The sequence below is a fragment of the Schistocerca americana genome, chromosome 5 (genome assembly GCF_021461395.2).
Source record: "Schistocerca americana isolate TAMUIC-IGC-003095 chromosome 5, iqSchAmer2.1, whole genome shotgun sequence".
NCBI lineage: Eukaryota > Metazoa > Arthropoda > Insecta > Orthoptera > Acrididae > Schistocerca > Schistocerca americana.
In genome coordinates, this window is record NC_060123.1 from 246,224,640 (window position 1) to 246,249,633 (window position 24,994).

General features: G+C 43.1%; 1 protein-coding gene across 2 annotated transcripts in view; it reads left to right on the plus strand.

The window, feature by feature from the left end:
- The first annotated feature begins 457 nt into the window (after positions 1-457).
- The window catches only part of LOC124616168, a 35,403-nt gene continuing 10,866 nt past the window's right edge, over positions 458-24,994 (plus strand). Inside the window, exons 1-2 of one of the 2 annotated variants that reach the window (XM_047144448.1) lie at positions 458-712; positions 5,035-5,429. In XM_047144448.1, the coding sequence (XP_047000404.1) occupies positions 5,057-5,429 (373 nt within the window). In that variant the 5' untranslated portion in view covers positions 458-712; positions 5,035-5,056. Of the gene's footprint in view, positions 713-4,130; positions 4,409-5,034; positions 5,430-24,994 lie in introns of those variants that run through there. The other variant, XM_047144450.1, reaches the window with a different exon arrangement.

The following is a 24,994-nucleotide window of genomic DNA, read 5'->3' on the forward strand; positions in this document are numbered from 1 at the left end:
AGCGTTCACTCAGAGAGCTCTTCGCGTTGGATTGATAGGAAATCTAAAGTCAAATCACAGAAATAAAACCATACAGTAAAACTTTACAGTGCATCAGAATTTCAAGTATATATAAGAAAATAGCGCTTAAATAACTTCACTTACGAATGAAATGTGATTTTTTTTTTAAACTTTAGACTACAGTCAGAACTATTAGTACACAGGTCGCAAGCGGAAACTTGCGTCTCGCGACCTACTGGTCGCGATGCTGCTTCTGGCTACTGTATACTGTATAGTGTATAACCACAGTCTAGACTGTGGTATAACTGTATTGTATAAGACGTCATGAATTTAACTTTCAGCCAATCAGCATCGCGACCAGCGATTCGCCAGACGCAAGTCGGGGAAAGACGCTGCTCATACACATCAGGTCTGCGCATGCGCAACAGCCCGCTGGCTACTGCTCAGTTTTTCGTAAAGTACTGTCGAGTTTGTGCAGTTCATACGGAGGATGCAACGGGTGATTCCGATTGGTTTGTTCTGGATGTAAGCAGAGCCATCTACAGGTGGCTTTGACAGATTGCTGCGATAGAAACAGGTCTTTGGGAGCAAACAGGTGTATTTGAAGTTAACAAGTTTGAATGCGGGAAGTGTTTTTAAATGTTTGGTGGATGCAGTGCAATACGGCGTTAAACAGTGAATATCATCAAGGATTCGAAGTGATAACTTGCCGGTACTGTTAATGAGAAGTGTTACTAGTATTAACCTCTAACATTGTTTTACTCAGAGTAGTTAAACCAGCAGGAAATGTTACATCCGCCTGTGACATCGGATTTTAAAATATTAGAACATTATTAGAAGAAAATGATTGTTCCTTTTTTTTCTTGTTTTTGAGTTTGGCCTATCGAGAAATGAAGCATTATGTTTGTGAGTGGTGTCTCCTCCTTGTGAGATAGCCCTTTACCCAGAAGACATTTACTTATGCCAGGATGCGGGTGCTTACATATTAACGTATCAGCGTTTTGTTTACTCTTTTCACATCAGTTTTTAGTTGGAGCTCGCCAGAATTGATTCACTCATGCATAGATGGATAGTTATAATATTTTTGTTGCAAATTGATTTCCCAAAATCTTGCTTAGAAACACCACTAGCGAAATACAAGATTTCGCTTACTATCATGATATCGTGGGCGAAAGATATCGTATAATTTCAGACTGTCTTCTGATTTTATAGTTCTTTAAGCTGATAAAGATACGGTACAATCGTAAAAAGTGTGCGATCTGCACGATACTACATGCTCCGTGTAGCGAAAGTAACATGTTCAATAAGAATTTAGAATTAAATAAATTTTTGCTATTGGTAAATTTTACTAAGCTACACAAAAGGCAATTGAGTCTTACCAATTGTTCCGTGATTACTGGACGTACAGGAGGATTAGTGTACCTATGAAAAGAAACAATGTACTTTTAAGAATTTAAAGGTTTGCATCACAGTTGACACTGTTTGGGTCAGCCAGCATTAGTCTTACACCTAATAGACATTCTGGGAATTTACTCGGTGATAGTTGGAAAATGCATACTATTGACTCATATTCGGTTTTGTGTTTAGCAGCCGACACCACATTTCTTCAGATTTTTTATTAAACTTTTGGTACATGCAATATATGCAGGCGGTATGGGCCTACTTAATTTATTAATTCTCATTAATATGAAGTAGTTGGGTAGACGTTAGAGTGGACCCCCTTGCATTTTGTTTTCTGAATTTACATTGCAACTTTAGTGTTTATTATGAATAGCACTTTCAGTGTGTCGAAGTGCTTTTAAATAAGATACAAACGCAAACATTAGGCTATGCTATATGTCGCTCCATGACCACAGTCAAGATTTCAAGTTCATTACACTCGAGCCAATAGTTGAGTGTATTGGGCTTTTGTAAGAATTTTTATCCCAAATAAAGTAGGTTTGCTAACAAGCAACCACCCATCATTTTAACAGCGTTATTGGCACACGTACGGTGTATATGGAAAATGACTTCTGTGTAGAGGTGGCTATTAGTTTTTTCTGATCTGTTTTGTGATAAAACTAGAGTGTATGGAGTATGGTGTTATACTCATTGATGGCTCACATTGTGTTCACTTTTTATTCTTGTGACTACTCTAATTGGCACCCTCTGGATTATATGAATGTCTTCTTCTTTTCCTTCATTACAACCTCTGTAAGTCTACAGGTAAGCCTATCGTGGATTGTTTCTTCCTCTTTTCCTCTCAGTACCCATTCATACTTTTCCTTCTCTTCACCTTCTCTTTTCAGATCAGTATCCTCTTTTGTCTGCTCAACTTGACTTTCTTTTTCGTATCATTGATCTTTGTCACACTAGTCAGTGTTTACTTGGTTCTCCAGCTTTCCATCCCATCCACCTGGATCCTCATCTGCTACCAGTACTTCCAGTATTCAACAACATGCTTTGTTTGTTTCTTTTCGCTTGACCTGTCTGTTGTCTTCCATACTCTTGACAGTTCCGTCCATATTCACCCTGAACAAATTTCAAGGCAAATTTAGCTCCTTCAGTCTTTCTCCTGATTTGGCTGTCATGGTCTAATACAGTTCTTCCCTAGGTCCTTATATCCATTTTTCACAACTTTTTTGTAGGTCCCAGTGTAGTTATTCACTGCTGTGTCTTCCTAGTGTTATTGTTTCAGGTGTGCATGTAGTACCGAAGTCATCATTGTTGCCTTGTAGTCCCTGAGCTTTGTATCTGTAGATATATTGTTTTTACTGCATACTTCTCTGGCCGTACACACAGCTGTCATCGTCTTCAACATCTCTGTTATTCCCTCATTGCCTTTGTTTCTTCGTGTTATATATTTTTCTAGGTATTTAAATTATCCATCTGTTGCAAGCTGCCTTCTGGTGTTTCCAATTTCCTGTAGTATTCAGTTTGTTGAGTTGTTTCTTTGCTTCTTCTTCCATCTCAGTTACTGTCCACAAAGCCCAGGCAGTCCACCTGGACTCTGTTGTTCAAAATCAGATTACTAATTTAAAAACACAGGATTTATCTGTATTTAACATGAAATTGACATCTATCATATGCAGACGTTAGTATTGTTGTATGGAATTTTTGCCTCTGGTTGCTGGGGAATTCCAGTTTGATGCAGCTCAGAGAGTCTACTTACAAAAATGAAAAAGCAGGGGAAAGTTTTGGACTGATACACCAACTGGAAGGCATAGGACAAGGTTTCTGCAATGAATTAAGAATTGGTCATGTAGTCCCCAGTAACCCTCTATCAGGTATTCACACTCCATTGTCTCTGATGTTCAACTTGGCTCAGCAGCTGCAGATGCTCAATGATCCAATAATGCATATTTCTTACATTCAGCTGTATGTGAGCTGAAAAGTTAACATCTTTGGTAAGACAGGAATCTTATGTCCAGATGTTATGTCGGAACTGAGCAACAGAATTCCATACATCATCTGTAATGCTGCTGGTTATCTGCTGGTGAAGCAGCATGATACGGATGGAAGCTATATGCCCACAAAATCCAAACAGTGTTGGGCTGCCTTATTCCAGAGGCAATTGTTACTTCTCTGGACCTACCATATGGATTATGAGCAAAAGGTGCCAGAGGATCTATTTTGTTCACTCTGCTTAATTCAGGCCTGCTCCTTACCCTCATGTGGTGTTCCAGTGCCGTTTCAGTATATTACATTAATGCTTGTTCCATAGGTCATGAATGCAACATTTCATAATGTTGTGGAATGTGCCAGTATGAAAGAAGTAAGTTCTAAATGTTGTAATTACTCTGAAACTAATAACCAGATTTTGAAAAGTGAAATGTTGAATTTGTCTCATTTCTAACTATGAATTACTGTAGTTCCATATATATGGCAAATGACCAAAGATTTTTGTGGCAGTATAATTCACCCCTTCCTGCACCAAAGAATAGTGAAGATCATCTTTTGTTTTAATGTCGTAGCTGTGCACTTCACTATTATTTTTTGGATTGGATTGGTTTATTGATAACAAATTTTATAAATGAATATATGTGTTGTGATGGTACTGTGAATATCCCAAGTCTCTTAAATAAATATCTGCAAGATGATCTTGGGTGGGCATGTTGGACACAATCTGTCCAGATACCTACGTGAATACAACTTGTCTGTTCTCTTGGTGTTTCTGCATTCTTCATTAAGAAGTGGCATATGTAGTTTTCTCTTGGTTTGCGAAAGAAATTTGTTTTCCAACGAACCAGCACCTGACACACGTGAACAACAGACAGAATGAAAGCTAAATTTCCACTGTCCCTCTTGTATGCCGGTATTGGGAGAGTTCTGCACTGTTTCCTCCATATTCTGTCTGAAGTATTTCCTTGTTTGGAAGTGAAATCACAAACTTCCACACAGGACATCAATGTTTTCATACCTGAAAGAAGTAAGTTCTAAGTTCTAAATGTTGTAACTACTCTGAAACTAATAACCAAATTTTGAAGAGTGAAATGTCATTAAATTTGTCTCATGTCTAATTATGGCAACAGCAGAAATTACTGTGGTTCCATTTGGTAATGCAAAGTTGATATCAAATCTCTGTAAGTAATATAGCTATAGAGAGGGACTATACATCTTTTAGTGAAGGCTTTCTCACAATTCATGTGGGTCAAAACAGAACTAAGACATCCTAAGTGGTTCTGAGAATGTGTGAGGTGGACAGATTAACTTACTAACCCTGCAAGTATGTATGTAATCTTTCATTTTCTGTATTATTCATATTGATTGAGTAATCAACTAACAGAGTATACCTACATTAAGATGGAGGAGCTGATCCAGACAGGTAATATGGAATATAGTGCCCAAATCATATTTAATACAGCAGAAAGAGGGACGATTTTTACAAAAGTGAAGCACCAACTGTGAAATTTTGGTAAACAGATTTACCTTTACTTTGCAGTATTAAACTGTTTTGTGTAAGGGATTACTGGTATTGTTAAGGAATTTTAATGTTCAGGTAGGCATTTCTAAATACAACTGTTAAATAGATTAATTGCTGTTTTTAATTTGCAGGTGACGTTGATAAGATAATAAAATGACATCTGAAGGTAAATCCGTGCCACAAACAGCAACATTAACAACAGATGCCGTCCCTATTCCATCGGCAGAAGTTCAGAATGCACACGCGGAGATGGTGCCTGTACAGAATGAGTTGGGAGAGAATGACACGCGTGAGTCTGAAGAATATGAAGATACACAAGAGGAGCGTGTACCTAGAGGTGATGAACAAGAAATTGAAAGTGTAAAACTGATAGACGATGTTGAAGTGAGTAGTCCACAGGAATTATCACAAAAAGCAGAGGAAAGTGTGGAAACTCCGATGACTAATAATCTGACTGAAAAAAGGAAAAAACCTTCTAGTGATAAAAGAATAAGGAAACATGATAATTCACCAACACCAGCGCAAGGTATGGAATATCTCTTAATGTTCTTTATAGTAAAACACTATTGCATGTTGTCCACATAGTTGTTATTGTCATTGATGAATATTCATATCTGGATTAATGAAGTGAAGGGTTTCTCTAGAAGCATTCGTTTGCGACATGGGTTCCTGAGCTGTGGAATGGTGAGCACCACCAGTCCTTTGTCACCATAATGTCTGGGCATGCTTCAGCGACCTCTTTGTGGCATATTGGTGGAACATTGTTTTTCACAGGGATCAGGGATCTTGGTCTAACTGCCTGGCTCACGAGGACAGTGGAAACCTCTCAAAAAAAAACAAAAAAAAAACACTGAATCTTAAGATACGCTGCATGCTGATGAGGTGTATGGGCATTGATGTGGAACAGTTGTTAGCACTTGACTTTGGGGACCTGTCGTGTCTAAGTTCTATAAGGCTTACACAGGCAAGCGGGACTCAGTCTGAACGGATTCTTATTTGCCGATCTACACGTGGGACTGAGATGGACAACTGGACTCTCAGCATTATGGGTGTACCATCTGGGAGTACTCACACCCACACGTACAAATGAATGAGAGGCCTGTCCTCTTGATAATCAAATTACATTTAGTAATGGGGCTCAAGGAGGTGTGAATCAGAATGTGTTTCTAGTGATCAAGATGAAGGAGGGAATATTTGAAAAGTGTATATTAAGCGGTTATGAAATGGTTCCTTGTTGGTCGAGACTAACAGGGCAGAGCAGCTGTAACTTCTTAGGAAGTTAGAGAAATCGGGTGACTATGACATAATTGAGTTGCGTGGCACCCTCAGCTCAAGCAAGGCTGTGATCGCTTGTCGTGATATAATGGACATGGACATTTCAGAACTCAAACAGGGGTCAGTGGATGTGGAGGAAAGGGTACGAAGCAATAATAAAGATGTTGTTGTTGTGGTCTTCAGTCCTGAGACTGGTTTGATGTAGCTCTCCATGCGAATCTATCCTGTGCAAGCTCCTTCATCTCCCAGTACCTACTGCAACCTACATCCTTCTGAATCTGCTTAGTGTATTCATCTCTTGGTCTCCCTCTACGATTTTTACCCTCCACACTGCCCTCCAATGCTAAATTTGTGATCCCTTGATGCCTCAGGACATGTCCTACCAACCGATCCCTTCTTCTAGTCAAGTTGTGCCACAAACTTCTCTTCTCCCCAATCCTATTCAATACCTCCTCATTAGTTACGTGATCTACCCACCTAATCTTCAACATTCTTCTGTAGCACCACATTTCAAAAGCTTCTATTCTCTTCTTGTCCAAACTATTCATTGTCCATGTTTCACTTCCATACATGGCTACACTCCATACAAATACTTTCAAAAATGACTTCCTGACACTTAAATCTATACTCGATGTTTACAAATTTCTCTTCTTCAGAGACGCTTTCCTTGCCATTGCCAGTCTACATTTTATATCCCCTCTACTTCGACCATCATCAGTTATTTTGCTCCCCAAATAGCAAAACTCCTTTACTACTTTAAGTGTCTCATTTCCTAACCTAATTCCCTCAGCATCACCCGTATTAATTCGACTACATTCCATTATCCTCGTTTTGCCTCACTCCCTTCCCAACCACTGCTTCCCTTTTGTGCCCCTCGACTCTTATAACTGCCATCTGGTTTCTGTACAAATTGTAAATAGCCTTTCGTTCGCTGTATTTTACCCCTGCCACCTTTAGAATTTGAAAGAGAGTATTCCAGTCAACATTGTCAAAAGCTTTCTCTAAGTCTACAAATGCTAGAAACGTAGGTTTGCCTTTCCTTAATCTTTCTTCTAAGATAAGTCGTAAGGTCAGTATTGCCTCACGTGTTCCAGCAATTCTATGGAATCCAAACTGATCTTCCCCGAGGTCGGCTTCTACCAGTTTTTCCATTCGTCTGTAAAGAATGCGCATTAGTATTTTGCAGCCGTGACTTATTAAACTGATAGTTTGGTAATTTTCACATCTGTCAACACCTGCTTTCTTTGGGATTGGAATTATTATATTCTTCTTAAAGTCTGAGGGTATTTCGCCTGTCTCATACATCTTGCTCACCAGATGGTAGAGTTTTGTCAGGACTGGCTCTCCCAAGGCCGTCAGTAGTTCTAATGGAATGTTGTCTACTCCCGGGGCCTTGTTTCGACTCAGGTCTTTCAGTGCTCTGTCAAACTCTTCACGCAGTATCGTATCTCCCATTTCATCTTCTTCTACATCCTCTTCCATTTCCATAATATTGTCCTCAAGTACATCGCCCTTGTATAGGCCCTCTATATACTCTTTCCACCTTTCTGCTTAGAACTGGGTTTCCATCTGAGCTCTTGATATTCATGCCAGTGGTTCTCTTTTCTCCAAAGGTATCTTTTATTTTCTTGTAGGCTGTATCTATCTTACCCCTAGTGATACATGCTTCTACATCCTTACATTTGCCCTCTAGCTATGCCTGCTTAGCCATTTTGCACTTCCTGTCAATCTCATTTTTGAGACGTTGTTATTCCTTTTTGCCTGCTTCATTTACTGCATTTTTATATTTTCTCCTTTCATCAATTAAATTCAATATTTCTTCTGTTACCCAAGGATTTCTACTAGCTCTCGTCTTTTTACCTACTTGATCCTCTGCTGCCTTCACTACTTCATCCCTCAGAGCTACCCATTCATCTTCTACTGTATTTCTTTCCCCTATTCCTGTCAATTTTTCCCTTTTGCTCTCCCTGAAATTCTGTGCAACCTCTGGTTTAATCAGTTTTTTCCAGGTCCCATCTCCTTAAATTCCCACCTTTTTGCAATTTCTTCAGTTTTAATCTACAGTTCATGACCAGTAGATTGTGGTCAGAGTCCACATCTGCCCCTGGAAATGTCCTACAATTTAAAACCTGGTTCCTAAATCTCTGTCTTAAGATTATATAATCTATCTGATACCTTTTAGTATCTCCAGGATTCTTCCATGTATACAACCTTCTTTTATGATTCTTGAACCAAGTGTTAGCTATGATTAAGTTATGATCTGTGCAAAATTGTACCAGACGGCGTCCTCTTTCATTTCTTAGCCCCAATCCATATTCACCTACTATGCTTCCTTCTCTCCCTTTTCCTACTGTCGAATTCCAGTCACCCATGACTATTAAATTTTCATCTCCCTTCACTCCCTGAATAATTTCTTTTATCTCATCATACATTTCTTCAATTTCTTCGTCATCTGCAGAGCTAGTTGGCATATAAACTTGTACTACTGTAGTAGGCATGGGCTTTGTGTCTATCTTGGCCACTATAATACGTTCACTACGCTGTTTGTAGTAGCTTACCCGCACTCCTATTTTTTTTATTCATTATTAAACCTACTCCTGCATTACCCCTATTTGATTTTGTATTTATAACCCTGTATTCACCTGACCAGAAGTCTTGTTCCTCCTGCCACCGAACTTCACTAATTCCCACTATATCTAACTTTAACCTATACATTTCCCTTTTTACATTTTCTAACCTACCTGCTCGATTAAGGGATCTGACATTCCACGCTCCGATCCGTAGAATGGCATTTTTCTTTCTCCTGATAACGACGTCCTCCTGAGTAGTCCCCGCCCGGAGATCTGAATGGGGGACTATTTTAGCTCCGGAATATTTTACCCAAGAGGATGCCATCATCATTTAACCATACAGTAAAGCTGCATGTCCTCGGGAAAAATTACGGCTGTAGTTTCCCCTTGCTTTCAGCCGTTCGCAGTACCACAACAGCAAGGCAGTTTTGGTTAGTGTTACAAGGCCAGATCAGTCAATCATCCAGACTGTCGCCCCTGCAAATACTGAAAAGGCTGCTGCCCCTCTTCAGGAACCACATGTTTGTCTGGCCTCTCAACAGATACCCCTCCGTTGTGGTTGCACCTACGGTACGGCTATCTGTATCGTTGAGGCACGCAAGCTGCCCCACCAACGGCAAGGTCCATGGTTCATGGGGGGGATAATTAAGATCATCATCTTCATTGTGACCTTCAGTACTGTAAGACTGCCTTAATGCTTTCCTCCTACTTAGGGATAGGCCTTACATACCTAACACTATGCATTGCTACAAATGCTAGTGTCTTGGTACTAGAGTGCTGAGTTGTGGGTGTGAAGCGACTTATGGGAAGTGTGGAAAGGCCGCCCATAAATCTGAGGCTTAATGCCCTTCTCCAGCAATAGGCATTAGCTGCTCTGGGACACGTCCAGTCTGGATGCGTGATCAACAGTATTATGTCCACAATACAGTGTCTTGTACTGTATTCCGTGTTTTTGGATGACTTCTCCATCTCCTGTACATCCTCCAGCGTTGCTAATGCTACTCTGCAATTACATTTGATGATCAGGTGTTTGGAGGAATGATCTAACACCACAGGTTTTAAATTCACTTTGGAGAAAACTGTTTTTGTGGATTTTGATCACTCCTGCTTTAGTTTTAATGCACCACATTTAAAAAGTGGGGATACTATTCCCACTTTTAAGGAAAATGTGAAATATCTAAGCCTCACTTATGATGAGAAGCTAATGGGGCTGCCACACCTTAAAGAACTAAAACTGAAGTTCTCAAGGATTTAAACATCCTTAAACGCATCAGTCGTAGGTCCTGAGGAGCTGACAGGGCACGGTTGATCCAACTTCAAAACTTTGTGCAGCCCAGCTGGAATACGGTTGCAAGTGTGGCCTCCATACTTCAAAATTCTGGATGCATTTCATCAAGAGGGCATTAGGCTGTCAGCAGGGGCTTACCACACAAGTCCAATTTCTAGCCTGTGTGCAGAGGCTGCTGGTGAGCCTTCGCTGTCTTCTCCCCATGGCATGCCAAGCTAATAGGCCTTGGTCCTTTCCAAAATTGCTAGCAGCCATCTCCATTGCACAGTTACCATTGGACCAACTGTTCCATCATTGTCCATAGGCAGGGAGGGATCTGTGTGAGGGAGAGCCTTGAGTTACTACAGGTGGTCCAAAGTCACGGGTGGCATACGACACTCCCCTTGCTACTACAGAGGCCCAGGTTACTTTTCAGATTGACACTTGCACCAGGAATTGTACACCAGACTATATTTTAACATAAAATTGAGATTTTACATCACCACCCGGATTTTATTCCCGTTTAAACAGACTAGTTTAAGCAGGGGGATTTTATCCACTGTTCTGTCGTGTTCACTACATTGTCCTCAGGATAGTGCCTCTAGAGCAGTTTTCATTTTATTATTTGGAATTGTTTACTACCTGTGGGCACTGAAGAAGATGAGATAGCGTCATGGTGAGAAATTCTCCCGCTCAGATTCCCACAGGACCCTTCTTGTTGTTGGTCAGATGTACCCAGCAGATAGGTTTGTGCAAGAGATGCCAGACATGCTTCTTCTCTTGCAAAGGCAGGACAAGGATGTAATTTTCTGCTGGGTCCCAAGGCACATAGGGACCCAGGGAAATGAACTTGGTGATGCAGCTGCCAAGGAGGGTTGTTCCATTCACCTCCTGCTTGCTGTTCAGGCCCCCCCCCCCCCCCCCCCTGCGGGCCTGGCAGTTAGAATAGGCCCAAGGTATTCCTGCCTGCCATAAGAGGCGACTAAAAGAGTCTCTCACCTTTTGGCCCTTATGTGATGGTCCGCTTTAGGGTTTGACCTCCATTTTTCAAAATTTTCCCGAAGAGCGGGCCAGTTGGGGAAGGGTGTCTTAAATGGTGCATCATGTCCATTGTGCATTGAGATCTTCAGCCCACTTTCTTGTCATGGCATTGCAGTTCCGCTCATCCCCCATCTCTTAAGTTAGGACACCTTCCTGGGTGACCATGGAATACTTTGCACCTCACATCCAGCACGGTAGCCAGTCTGTTGTGATGGGGTCACCATGTACCCTGTAGGTTGTAGCCCGCTGACTATACAGGGATCATTCTGCTGATGTCTGCACTGTTAACTCCCCATGTATGCCAAGGAGTAGATGTCCGTCGCCCTGGGGCGTCGGGACTCCCGGCAATGGCCATCCTGTCAGGTGGCTTTTCCTGTGGCTGGGTGGTGCCCGTGGGGAGGGCCCCTAGTTGGAGTGGGTGACATCAGGGCAGATGACTTGTGATGAAGCGTATCACGTCATCACTTGCTGGTGATCAAATATCTGCAGTCTCTAAACGTTCCAAGTCTCAGTACAATGCAAGGAAGTATGATCCTAAATCATTCCCCTCCCTGGCCACACCATGGGAGGAATGCCAGGCTAAGGATGGCAGCTAATCTTATTCGCCTCAGTATGTCGTATGTACGAGAGCTGATATGGACTTCTTTGCCTCGATGAAGCCTCAGTTTTGTTTGTTTTTTTTAGAGGACAAGTTTGGGAAGGTGGAGGGCTTGTCCAAAAAGTGGTCAGGGTCATTCTTAATAAAAATGGCATCCTATGCCCAGTCATGGGCATTACTTGCTTGTGACAAGCTGGGGGATGTTCTTGTTATCATCACACCTTATTAGAGCTTAAATATGGTCCAGGGTATTATGTTTCACAGAGACCTTCTTTTGCAGTCTCATGACGAGCTGCGTGCCAACTTAAGAGCGACGAAGAGTTCATTTCGTCCGGCTCGGCCATTGGGGTCCAAGGCATAATCAGGTTGCTACTGGTGTCTTCATCTAGGCCTTCAAGGGTGACACATTACCTGAGAAGGTCAAGATGATGGTCTACCATTGTGATGTCAAGCCATATGTCCCTCCCCCAATGCGGTGCTTGAAGTGCTGGAAGTTCGGCCATATGTCTTCCCGCTGTACTTCTAGCATCACATGTTGATGTGGACGTCCATCCCATCCCAGTACTCCATGTGCTGCACCTCCAATCTGTGTCCACTGCAGAGAGCATCATTCCCCTTGCTCACCAGACTGCAGGATTTTACAGCGAGAAAGGAAAATCATGGAATACAAGACCCTGGACCGACTGACCTACACTGAGGCCAAGAGGAAAATTGAGTGCCTGCATCCTGTGGCTGTGACCTCCTCTTTAACCCCATCAGTTCCATGAGTTCCAGTCGGCTCTCAGAGTTAAAAGACTACACCTGCCTCCTTGATGGTGGGGGGCACTTCCCTCCTTGATGCTCCCGCAACACCTACCTTGGGAGCACTGTCCCCCAAACCATTGGGGACACCAGTCCCCACTTCTCAGCCAGAGAAGCGTAAGTCTTCTTCGGCTCGTCTCGCTAGGAAGGGGTCCTTTGGGTCACTCCCTTCCCAGGTTTCTGCTAGTGGGAAATGTGACACCCACCAGTGGCTGAAGTGCCCAAAAGCGGCTGGTCGTGGGGCTTCGCAATCACCCTCAGTCCCGGAGACTGAGTCAGTGAAGCCCTCCCAGGCAGAGAAACCCAAGGATCAGTGAGAGAAATCCAGAAAGAAGACCCCCAAAACCAAGGGAATTGTGGTGGCACCCACACTACCACTACCTACAAGCTCTGAGGATGAGGTGAATATTCTGACATCTGCTGAGGACGTAGATCTCACCCGACCCTCAGACAAAATGGAGATAGCCTGTTCAGGAAATAAGTTTGTGGCAGCAGGTGACCCTGAGGCATAGACTGCCTCATTAAGTGTTTCATGCCTTCCCAGTCTCATGATGATGTCATCCTCCAGTGGAATTGCAGCGGTTTTTTCCACCACCTGGCTGAGCTACAGCAACTGTTAAGCTTTACATCTTCTTCTGCAGTGCCTTCATGGACACCTGGTTCCCAGCAATGCGGACCCTTTTGGTTGTAGCCTCCTGGCCCCTAAGGCATCGGTAAGGGGTAGATGCCCATCCCCCTGGGGACATTGGGACTCCCGGCAATGGCCATCCTTCCAGGTGGCCTTTGCTGCGGTTTGGTGGCACCTGTGGGAAGAGCCCCTGGTCAGAGTGGGTGGCATCAGGGTGGATGACATGTGATGAAGTGTAGTACATCATCTCCTGCTGGTGGTTAAACACCAGCAGCCTCTAACCGTTCATGGGCTCAATTCAATGTGCAGAAGTATGGCCCCAAGTCGTTCGCCTCCGTGGCCACACCAGGGAAGGAACGTCAGGCTAAGGATGGTAGTGGCTCTTTTTTGCCTCGGTACTTTAGAGCTGTTGGGGAATCTTTCATGACGATGAAGCCTCAGTTTTTTGTTGAGAATTTAGAGGACAAGTTTGGGGAGGTGGAGGGCTTGTCCAAAATGAGATCTGTGTCAGTCTTGATCAAGACAGTATCCTGTGCACAGTCATGGGTGTTACTCGCTTATGACAAGCTGGGGGATGCTTGTTTAACCATCGCGCCCCATAAGAGCTTAAATATGGTCCAGGGTATCATATTTCAGCGGGACCTTCTTTTGCAGTCCGATGATAAGCTGTGCACCAATTTAGAACGACAAGGTGCACATTTCGTTCGGTATGTCCACTGGCGTCAGAGGGATAATCATGTTGCCACCAGTGCCTTCATCTTGGCCTTCGAGGATGATACATTACCTGAGAAGGTCAAGGTGATGTTCTACCGCTGTGATGAAAACCCTATATCCCTCTCCCAATGCAGTGCTTTAAATGTTGGAAGTTCGGTCGCATGTCTTCCCGCTGTACTTCCAGCATCACATGTCGAGATTGCAGGCACCCATCACATCCCAATACTCCATGTCCCTTGCCTCCCATCCGTGTCGGCTGCGGAGAGCACCATTTGCCTTGCTCGCCTGACTGCGGGATTCCCCAGAAAGAAAGGAAAATCATGGAGTAAAAGACCCAGGACCGACTGACCCACACTAAGGCTAAGAGGAAATTTGAACGCCTACATCTTGTACACATGACAGTGTCTTACACTGCCGCCACAACAGTTCTAGCCCCATCAGCTCTGCCGACACCAGTCACCTCTCAAATCGCCCTTGATGGCGGGGGGCACTTCCCTCCCTGTTGCTCCTGCACAACCTAATTCAGGAGCAACACCCCCCCCCCCCCCCCCCCCGCCAACCATTGGGGATGTCTGTTCCCAATTCTAAACTAAGCTGGAGAAGTGTACAACTTCTTCGGCTGCTCTCGATAGGTAGCAGTCCCTTGGGTCACTCCCTTCCCAGGTTTCTGCTAGTGGGAAAGATGACACCTGCCAGTGGCTGAAGAGCCCAAAAGCAGCCGGTTGCAGGGCTTCACGCTCATCCTGAGTCCCTGAGACTGAATCAGTGAACTCCTCCCAGCAAGAGAAACTCGAGGAACAGCGAGAGAAATCCAAAAAGTAGGTCCCCAAGACCAAGGGAATTGGGATGGCGCCCACACCACCACTACCTCCAAGCTCTGCATCTGTGGATGAGGTGGAGATTCTACCATCTGCTGAGGACCTAGATCTCGCTGGACCCTCAGACAAAATGGATATAGACTGCTCAGGCAAAAACTCGGTGGCAGCAGGTGACCCTGAGGTGTAAACTGCCTCATTGCATGTTCCATGCCTTCCCAGCCTCACGATGATGTCATCCTCCAGTGGAATTGCGGCGGTTTTTTCCACCGCCTGGCTGAGCTACGGCAACTTTTAAGCTTTACACCTGCCTTCTGCATTGCCCTCCAGGAAACCTGGTTCCCGGCAATGTGGACTCCTGACCTCCGCAGCTATAAGGGACACTGCAGGAACAGTAGCAACTGTAATAGTGTGTCAGGTGGAGTTCGCGTTTATGTCCTAAACTCAGTCTGTAGTGAAACTGTGCCCCTTCAAACCCCTCTTGAAGCTGTCTGTCAGGATATGGACGATGCAGGAAATAACTGTCTATAATATTTTGTCTTCCCCCAATCGTGCAGTACCCCGAAATGTATTAGCTTCCCTGATTGATCAACTCCCTAAACCTTCCCTACTTTTGGGATATTTTAACGCCCATAACACCTTGTGGGGTGGCACTGTTCTTACTGGCTGAGGCAGAGATGTCAAAACTTTACTGTTGCAACTCGACCTCTGCCTCTTAAATACTGGGTCTGCCACACATTTCATTGTGGCTTGAGGTAGTTACTCGGCCATTGATTTATCAATTTGCACCCCAGGACTTCTCCCATCTATCCACTGGAGAGCACGTGACGACCTGTGTGGTAGTGACCACTTCCCCATCATCCTGTCACTGCCCTGGTGTCAAGACTACAGACGCCTGCCCAGAAAATCTCCCATCTGCCTACAAGCGACATCTCCTCTTCATCTTCAACCGGATCTGGTGCAATGGCATCTTTCCATCACAATGGTGGGAGAGCACCATGATTATTTTGCTCAAACCCGGTAAAAACCCACTTGATGTGTATAACTATCGCCCCATCAGCCTCACCAATGTTCTTTGTAAGCTGCTGTCCCTATCTATCTCCAACTGAGCTTTATTTGTTGCAGTGATACTTTGTTTTACATGTTGTTGTCCGTACATAACTAAAGAAATAAACACAGTAGACTTTAAAATGTCAGACCATTCCTGTTAATGCCTGCCTGCCCGCCCAAAAAAACTCTTCTGCAGACAACTTAGAAAGGGGGATGTCTGTGTACCAGGAAATTCTAAGTTGAGCATAAACTCCAAACATTTTTGTAGGCAGCATTCAAAACCAAATAATAAAGGTTTCCGAATACTTTTCATTTATGTCCACCCCCCCCCCCCCCCCCCCCCCCCAGGGTTGAAGCATTCGTTTACTGAGTATGGGCTTGTTGACCCCAGGGTTCCTGAACTGGGGACTGGTAAGTGCCATCAGCCCTCTGTCACTGTAAGCTCAGGGCATGCTTCAGCGACCATCGTGCGACGCAGCGTCGGACTATTGAGTTCCAGAGAACGGGGGGCCTTGGCTTCACCGCCTGGTCTGCGAGGAAGGTACACACCCCTATAAAAAAACCCTCAATCTCAAGGTGTGCTACATGCTAATGAGATGAATGGCAGTTGAGGTAAAACAGTCTCTAGCGGGCAACCTCTGGGGCACCTGCCACCCTCCTGTTGTATAAGGCTTGCTCAGGCATGCAGGACTCTTCCTGGGTTGACGGCTGACGTCTTGTGGGATCCCTAGGAAATGGTCTAATGAAATTACTACTACTGACGGGACAGGTGGACCGTCAGGTGGTGCCTAGACATATTCATCAAAGAGAGCTTGGTTGGTCAGTTCTCCCAAAAAGAAGTCTTGGAATCATAGTAACAGGGCATTACTGTGCCATAACACTTTCACTGTAAACAAGTGAACAGTGGGACCCTGGAGAAGGTCTCCCCATTTTATATTCACAAGGTATTGCTGGGTCCCTAAAAGTGTCAAACAGCTTTGTAATGGAACAGTTCTAGTTGAAGCTGCTAATTTATACCAAATATCTAAGCTTCTGGGATGGTGGCCTTAGATGACTACCCTGTCGAGAATGAGTTGCATAACACCCTTAACTTTAGTAAGGGTGTGGTTACATGCTCTGACATAATGGAGGTGAATCCCGCAGAGTTACGTGAAGAATAGAAAAATGTGGGTGTAACACAAGTGCAGAACTATATGAGGAGAGTCAATGGCAAATTGAAAACATTGACAACATTTGTTCTAACATTTAATACTTCAGAATTGCCTGAACATATCCGTTTTAAGGTTCGCCCGTTTGCTCTCAGCCCAATGTGATGCTTCAAATGTAAAAGATTTGGTCATACCACTGTAGGATGTAATGGGAGGGCTACGTGTGGTAATTGTAGAGGCTCAGCTCACGAATCAAGTAATTATTACATATTTCCTCGGAAATGTATACGCTGCTCCAGGGATCACACAGTGTGGAGCATGAAGTGTAAGGTTTACAACGAGGATGCCAGTCACAAAGTGTGATGCCTCCACACAAACTCAGACTACAGATTCAAGTACGAGCACCTACACTTGTCAGTGAACCTGTGGGGGAAACGATCCACTTGGAAACAGTAGTCATTTGGAAGCCATAGGCAATGGGCTTACCACCTAAACCACAAACCACTGCCCACCATCAGATGCCAATTAAGCTGTGCCCGCAACCCAAGCAACCACCTCCTTCCATAAGTAAAGAAAAATGTGCTTCAAAAAGTAGTTCAAAGTCCAAGAAAGTGGTAGTTAAACCTTAGGATTGGGGAAGTCTCTCTGTCTCTGATGGGGACTATGCTCTTGAGGATACGTACTTCCAGTCGGAGGAACCAGAGAGCCGAGAACTGGCTAACGTTCCCCCTGATCTCCTCAGTAAGTCACCATCTCCGCGGGAGAAAGTCGTGAACAACCTTTGCTAAACAATGGCTTCCACAGGTACTTCTGTGTTGCAGTGGGATTTCAATGGATATTACTTACATTTGGAAGAATTACAGCTACTGGTCCAGGAGAAACTTCATCATCTGCTTACAAGAAACGCATCTTTAAGTCACCAACACACCTTCATCATAGGGTTACCACGCATACAGGAAGGACGATATTACTGGAGACAGGGCTAAAGGTGGAGTGACTGTTTTCATTGATGACAGATGCCACTCCTCTTCTGTCCCTCCTACCACGACCATACAAGCAATTGCCGTGAAAGTTCTAGTACCTGTTAATAACACGGTGTGTTCTTTGGGTCTTCCACCTAATGGTGCTTTGGGCGCAGACGCACTGACAGGACTGTTCCGGGGACTCCAATGCCCGTTCCTTCTTGTGGGGGACTTCGGTGCACACAATGAGCTGTGGAGCTTGGCTACCACTTGCTACAGGGGTCAGATGATAGAGCGACTTTTCCATTATGAGAATATCTTCCTTCTGAACGTGGGTCGGATGACACACTTTTCCACAGCTTTTTCAGCCATTGACATGTTTTTGTTCACCAGCTATTGCAGACGCAGTTCAGTGGGAAGTAGCTACAGATTTACATAGTGTGGATCCACCTACTGATTAGGACAGTGGCTGATAGGAGACCACTCAGATGGATGACACAAAGTGCAAATTGGTTGTAGTACAGTTGACAGGCTATTTTTGAACAAAAGGATTGTGCACGAGAGATAGTGGCCCATATCACTTGTGAGGTCCAAGAGGCTGCTGCAAAGTCCATCCCCGGTCTAGTAACCACCTCAGATGACAACGGCCTGTAGCTTTGTGGAATGATGACTGTTGATTGGGAATCAGGCCAGATAAACGAACAGCTCTGCGGAACTTCAAACATCGTCCAACTACAGAAAGCCTTCATGCCTTCAGATCTGCGAGAGCACATATGAGGCGAGTGATTAAAGAATGGAAGAGTGCTTCCTGGAAGGAATTCATGACTTCCATTAATTGGTCCACTTCCACTGCGCAAGTTTGGAACTCCATAAGACAGACTTCAGGCAAGGGCAGTATATGTCCCGTTACGGCCTTGTCAAGTTATGAGGTCTTGGTGGGCATGCCAGAAGACATGGCTCAGGTTGTTGCTTCATTGTCACTATGTCATCCAGACAAGCTCCTGTTTTTCAGGTGTTCTGTAGGACTGCAGGGATGAGGAAGCTCAGTTTCTTTTCACATAATGAGAAAATCTACAACCTTCTGTTCTCTCTGTGGGAACTGGAATCAGCTTTGTCTGCAACCAGATACACTAACCTAGGACCTGATGAGACCCATTATACCATGCTTCATCTGTGCCCTGAAGCGAAAGGACAACTCCTTTCTTGTTTCAATCAGATCTGGTTTGAAGGACAGTTCCCCACAATTTGGAAGGAGGTAATGTTAATTTTAATCTGGAAACCAGGCAAGGACCCCAGCAGTGGAGTGTAGCCCTTACCAGTCATATGGGTAAGACACTTGAACGCTGTCGTCTGACTGCTCAAATCCCGGGGTCACCTGAGCCACTCCCAGTGCGGTTTCAGGTGCTCCCATTTCACCCTTGACAACTTAATTCTACTGGAGACGGTAACACTGGAGTCCTTCTTACGCCAAAACCATTTGGTTTGTGTGTTTTTTGACTTTGAAAAAGCATATGACACTGCTTGGAGGTACAACATTGTTCACCAACTTCGAGAGTGGGGACTATGTGGATGCCTGCCACTTCTTATCCAATCCTTTCTCGAGCACCATCGTCTTCGATATCACGTTGGCAAATAATTGTCTGACTGCTATGTTCAAGAGAATGGAGCCCCTAAGGTAGTGTCATCAGTGTCACATTGTTTGCCATCGCTATCAATGGCATTTCCTCAGCAATCAGGAGCTCTGTCAAATGCTGTTTGTTTGTGGATGACTTTGCAATCTCCTACTCTTCCTCTGATTTTATAATGATGACAAGGCAGCTACGGCTGACCATTAGGAGGCTGGAAATTTGGGCCAGGACAACTGCTTTTCGGTTCTCACTCGAGAAGACGACATGTGTCAATTTTAACTGTTCGTTGAAGCTTTAACCAATCAGTGCTCACAACGGGGGAACAGTATTTTACGTTTTCAAGAAACCGCGCGCTTTTTGGGTTTATTGTTTGTCTCGATAGTAACTTGTCCCTCATACCTGAAAGATCTATGAACAAAAGGCTCAGTCATTGAATATTTTGAAATGCCTCAGAGGAAAAACATGGGGAGCTGACAGGTCCTGCCTCCTGCAGTTTTACAGGGTATTTGTTTGATCACATTTAAATTATGGCAGCGTGGTCTATGAATCAGCCCATACCTGCTACCTCTAGATGTTATATGCCGTCTACCGTGAGGGCATTTGGATATCAACTGGAACCTTTTGGACCAGCCCAGTTCTGAGTCTATGTGCAGAGGCTGGTGAACCACCACTCTGGATTTGGTGCTGTATCCTTTTGGCTCCACAGGCACTGAAAATACCTGTGTCACCTCAGTCATTGGCATTTAGTGCAGTGGTCCAACCCATCTTTGAATGGCTTTTCAGGAATTGGCCCTATGTGACCAAGCCATTTGGAATACATTATAACCTGCTCTGCATGTGATGACAGCCTTCGTCCCCACCCATGAGATTGGCATACTGACTTTTTGTCAGGGCACTGACCATGATGATGAGTGCCCCTCACCTAAAATCATCATCATCATCGTAATCATTGGTGTCCAGTAATAGTTATGAGCTGGAAGTAGACAATTATGCATAATCTTGTTTGATAGACGCAGTGTATACTGCCTCTCTTAATTTTTGTATTTGTGGAGCTTGTATGTTTTTCAGCACAGTAACTGATCTAGAGAGTATTTTCAGAATTAGGGAGTCTATGTGTGTGAATACCATTTACTCCTGTTGTATATATATTCCATCCTCTTGTCTGATTTTGGCTTTGGACCAACATTGCCAAAACTAAAAATGTCTGTTTTATTTTTTACTTATTTATTTCTAAAGAGCAGTATCACTGTAACATAATATATCCTGTGAAGTTATAAGTGGTTAACAATAAGCTGTGAAATGTGACACAGCATATGTTGGTGTATTGCATGTTCAGTATTGGTACTGGGTTCTCCAGCGTGCCATGTTTTTTCAGCGCACTGCACATTGATGCATTGATGTACCTTTCTTTGAGTTTTCACTCTCAGTAATATTTGTAAGATGTGTCTCAGTGTAGTGTAGTGGATCCTTGTAATCAGAGTGCCTTTCTTTGTTGGCTTTAGCTGATGAATGACAAAAGCTTCAGTAATTATTTGTATTACTAGGGACAAATTAAACTCTACTACTAGCTTTTTTCCCCTGCATGTAAAACATGCAGTTTCAGTATCTACCACAAAAAACTTTTTCACCAACCATTTCACAATATTCCACATTGATTTGACTGACCTCAGTAGCATGTCAGTACAGTCACATTGTAATCTGACATACATTCTGGTTTTGTGGTTGTTTCACCACTCTGTCAGGCTTTTCCATGTCAAACTTTCTGTGGTATTTCAGTGGTCAACATCCAGAACTCGCTTTTAGTGCAACACTTAATAGCAAGCAGTATATCAGTGGACACAAACTGGATCTCTCTTCATTTCATTTTGTCCTGTAATTTTGGCATGTTGTGCTTGTTCCTATGAACAGAGCTACATGCAGGTGTTCCATGACTGTGGAGTCCGAGAAACTGATCTGGACACAAATACCAAATGTCAGCATAAGATATGTCGTCTCATCCCTGTGTGCCCAAATTGTGGAAGTTGATATCTCCATTGTTGTGCCTGTGCACACAATAAAACCCAAGATGTAAGAAGTGTGATAGTTGCAGAGTACAAATGTTTTTATTCCAAACCTTCTTATGGAATATACTTCTGAAATGTGTTTGCTCTTTAAACAACCCAGTAGGCTTCTGTCAATGCAAATCTTTTAATATGAATGAAATGCAGCGTGGACTGTTGTAAATACTTTAGCACCAATTTTTCTAATATTTAATAACCCATTTTCTTCGTAACCGGTAGAACTGTTACTAAAGTGAAGCAGTGTCAAAACTAACATGATTTTGCTGAAAACTGGAATGTTCTAGAGTGTGTCTCCAGACTGATAGTCACTAATTTTTAGCTTTTTCATGCGAGCCACAAGTAGACAAGTCCCAATGAAGAACTATTGTTCCTGAAATCCCGTTTTCTTTCCACCTCGATAATTGACAATGTACTGATTGTTTTATGTTGCTTTCATGTATAAATGAAATCATTTGGTTTAATGTGCTGTAGATTTCATAGGATCTGTGATTCTTGCAATTTTCCTGGTATAAAGAGTATTCCATGAAGTTTCAGGATTGCGGTCAGATAATGTTCATTTCTTGCCATTATATTTTGGCCGACAGCCATTCAGGTATCTTCAGGTGTGTGTTTTGCACTGGAGTTTACTAGTTCACTTCGCTAACTTTATACCAAAAATTGAAGTCGAGAGACATGCTTAAATGCACCCACTACATGAGCGACCTCTGTAGAGTTTCACGCCCTCTTCGAATTTTGCTCCATTTTTGATGCATAGGCACGTGCATAATGATGATACTACATGCTTGCTCTCTGTCAGAATGTGCACTAATGGAGCTAAAATTCGGATGTAAAAATTAATAAAATTAACTGTCACTAGACATGTCATTGGTAAATTCTGCATGCCTACAAAGACTTACACTGTTCTCGGATGATATGGGATTGCAGAGGACTGGAATCTACAGAGTACTTTGCCATTGTGGTGAAGCCTGTAGTCTGTGAGGCAAGTAATTGGTATTGACAGATCAGGCAGGCGGACTCCAATGTTGTCGAATGTGGCTTACAGCACTCCGCACTCAGTCTCTTCTTGTACGCATTCTCTAGTAGCAGAAATAAGAGCTTCGGTAACATGCAGGTCATATTTGTATGCATGAATTTATTTACAGTTACTACCTGTAATATATAATCTCGAAAAATTGGGCAGAGCTATTTAGTATCTAATATGCTGAAATATCACAAAGTTATTTGTCAAACTTTGCAATATAAATGAAAACTATTTTTTCAGATCGTTATACATTCGGAGTTTTTGTTTCCGTTGTTAAATATTATCAATATTAATCAGTTCTACAATGACTAGATGATTAATTTGTCAGTATATTAACAAGTATAATCTGAAGATGGTACTCACAATATTATGATGAATCAATGGCATGCTCACTCATTACATTCTTGAGTGTGTTGTAGTTATACTAATGGAAAAATACAACCATTACTGTCAGAATCTGATCTAAAATAGTCTTTTTCAGCACTACCCAAATTATCACTGCTCCTTCCCAGTTGTGTAATTAAATTTTCTGTGCTTTCTTCCCCAACCCAATGCCTTTGTTTTTGGCTGCCTCTTTGATGGCACTTGCAGTACTGTTCACAATCTTTGTCCATGTCTCGCGTGTCGCTTGATAGCTGCTACAAGCAGAGTTTCAACTTTAGAGATAATGATTTTTTTTATTGTTTACAGCAATGTAATTTTCTATTTTTGCCTTTAACCCTTTAATGGCATTGAAGTGACAGTGGTACAGAGGAAGCTGAACAGTTTCATGCTTGTGCTCTTTGGCAATCTCATCGACTACTTATGTAGGAAATTGCGGTTTCTATTGTATCACAATTCTCAGTAGTTCTGCGTTCTTCATATCTTTGCTGAAATCCACTTTTCGTTGTTTCAGCCACTGAATAGTATCTTCTTTTTTCGTTTCCAAAGTTAAGTGTCCTATAATGAACAGTGGAATGATACAGGGTATTGCCCATGACGATCACTGATGGACTTGTCAGATTCGACATAAGGGATGTTTCGAAACACTTTTGAAAAACCACACTTTTCGTCTTTTCGTGGTAATCACCTGTCTTTTTTGAATGAAATGTTAACAGGCAGTTTGGCACATAACAGTCCGTTGTACTTGCATGTGAAACAATAATTCACCTTCCTTTTCCAACAGACACTGCATTGGTCCACTCTGGTGTTCCATCACTCCGGCCCCTATGTAATGAATCGCTGACATTAACCTCCGTTTCATCTATGCACACTATATTTCCAAATCTCACACCCACGATTCTGTGCAGAAATCTGCACTGCAGTGCAACCACATCTGCCCTTTCCCTCAATGTTTTGTGTCCGTTAAACACTGACCAGCTGAAGCCTATGTCTTTCAGCACTGTACGTAATGAGAATTTGCTTCGCAAAGATCATTGTTCGGAAGTGATGTGAGTAGAAAGGGCTGTTGCCTTCTCTAATAATAGCCATTTGAATGACTACGAATGGGATCTTTCTGGAAATCGTCCAAAGCTGTCACTCGCTCCTTCCTCGGCTGTTTCTTTCCTGGGGTATGCAGCCTTGCTGAGCCACTCTCGCCACAGTCTATGCTGTACTGTTCTTTCCGTATTGTAACAACAGTATTCTTGCGTATTCTCAATGCTGCTGCTGCAGACCTCTTAACAGCTGAACAACAGGAAATAAGGCTCATCTTTTTTCTTTTTGTTTTCAAAGTAGTTTCTAACTGAACACAGATTTGCAGACCTGGCTGTGTAGCACACTTTTCTTCCTCCGTTTCACTTCATGTGTTGGGCTGGCACTACTCATCTCGCTGGGCACTGTTTAAAAGGAAACAGAAGTAAATAAACACTAAAACAACAAATACAAAATAAACTAAGAACTTACCTATTAACACAAAGGATGACCAGTTGCACGTGAGATGCTTACTAGTATGCTTCCAACACATGTGCGTCAGTTTTGCAGAAAGGCAATTTAGCTCTTGCTCTCTGCTCGAGATTGCAATTTTTCATTGGCTGGCTATCTGCGGTTGCTAGACAACAGGACGACGTTACTGAGCTGTCAATACCAAAGACTCATCTCCCAGTCTATATGTTGGTCAGACAATAGGCACAGTGCATGAAAGAGGTGTAGAACATGATTGCCACACTCACCTTTTGAAACCCAGTAAGTCAGTCATAACTGAACATCGTCAGGACATTGCATGTATTATTGTACCTTGGAAATCTTGATCCTTCTGGGATTCAGAATCAGTGGAAATAAGTTTAGTGAAAGATGGGACCTGGTGATATCTTTAATCTTTTTAGGAAGAAAACATTTTATGACCAATGACACTTTAGAGAGCTAATTTTGATATCTGAATTTTAACTCTTCAATTGCGCACCCTAACAAAGAGCGCACATGTATCACCATTACATATGCACCTGCACGCTATAGGTGGAGCAATATTCATAGAAGGCACAAAACTCGACAGAGTCAGAGAGTCACTCATGTAGCATCTCAGCACCAGTTTTTGG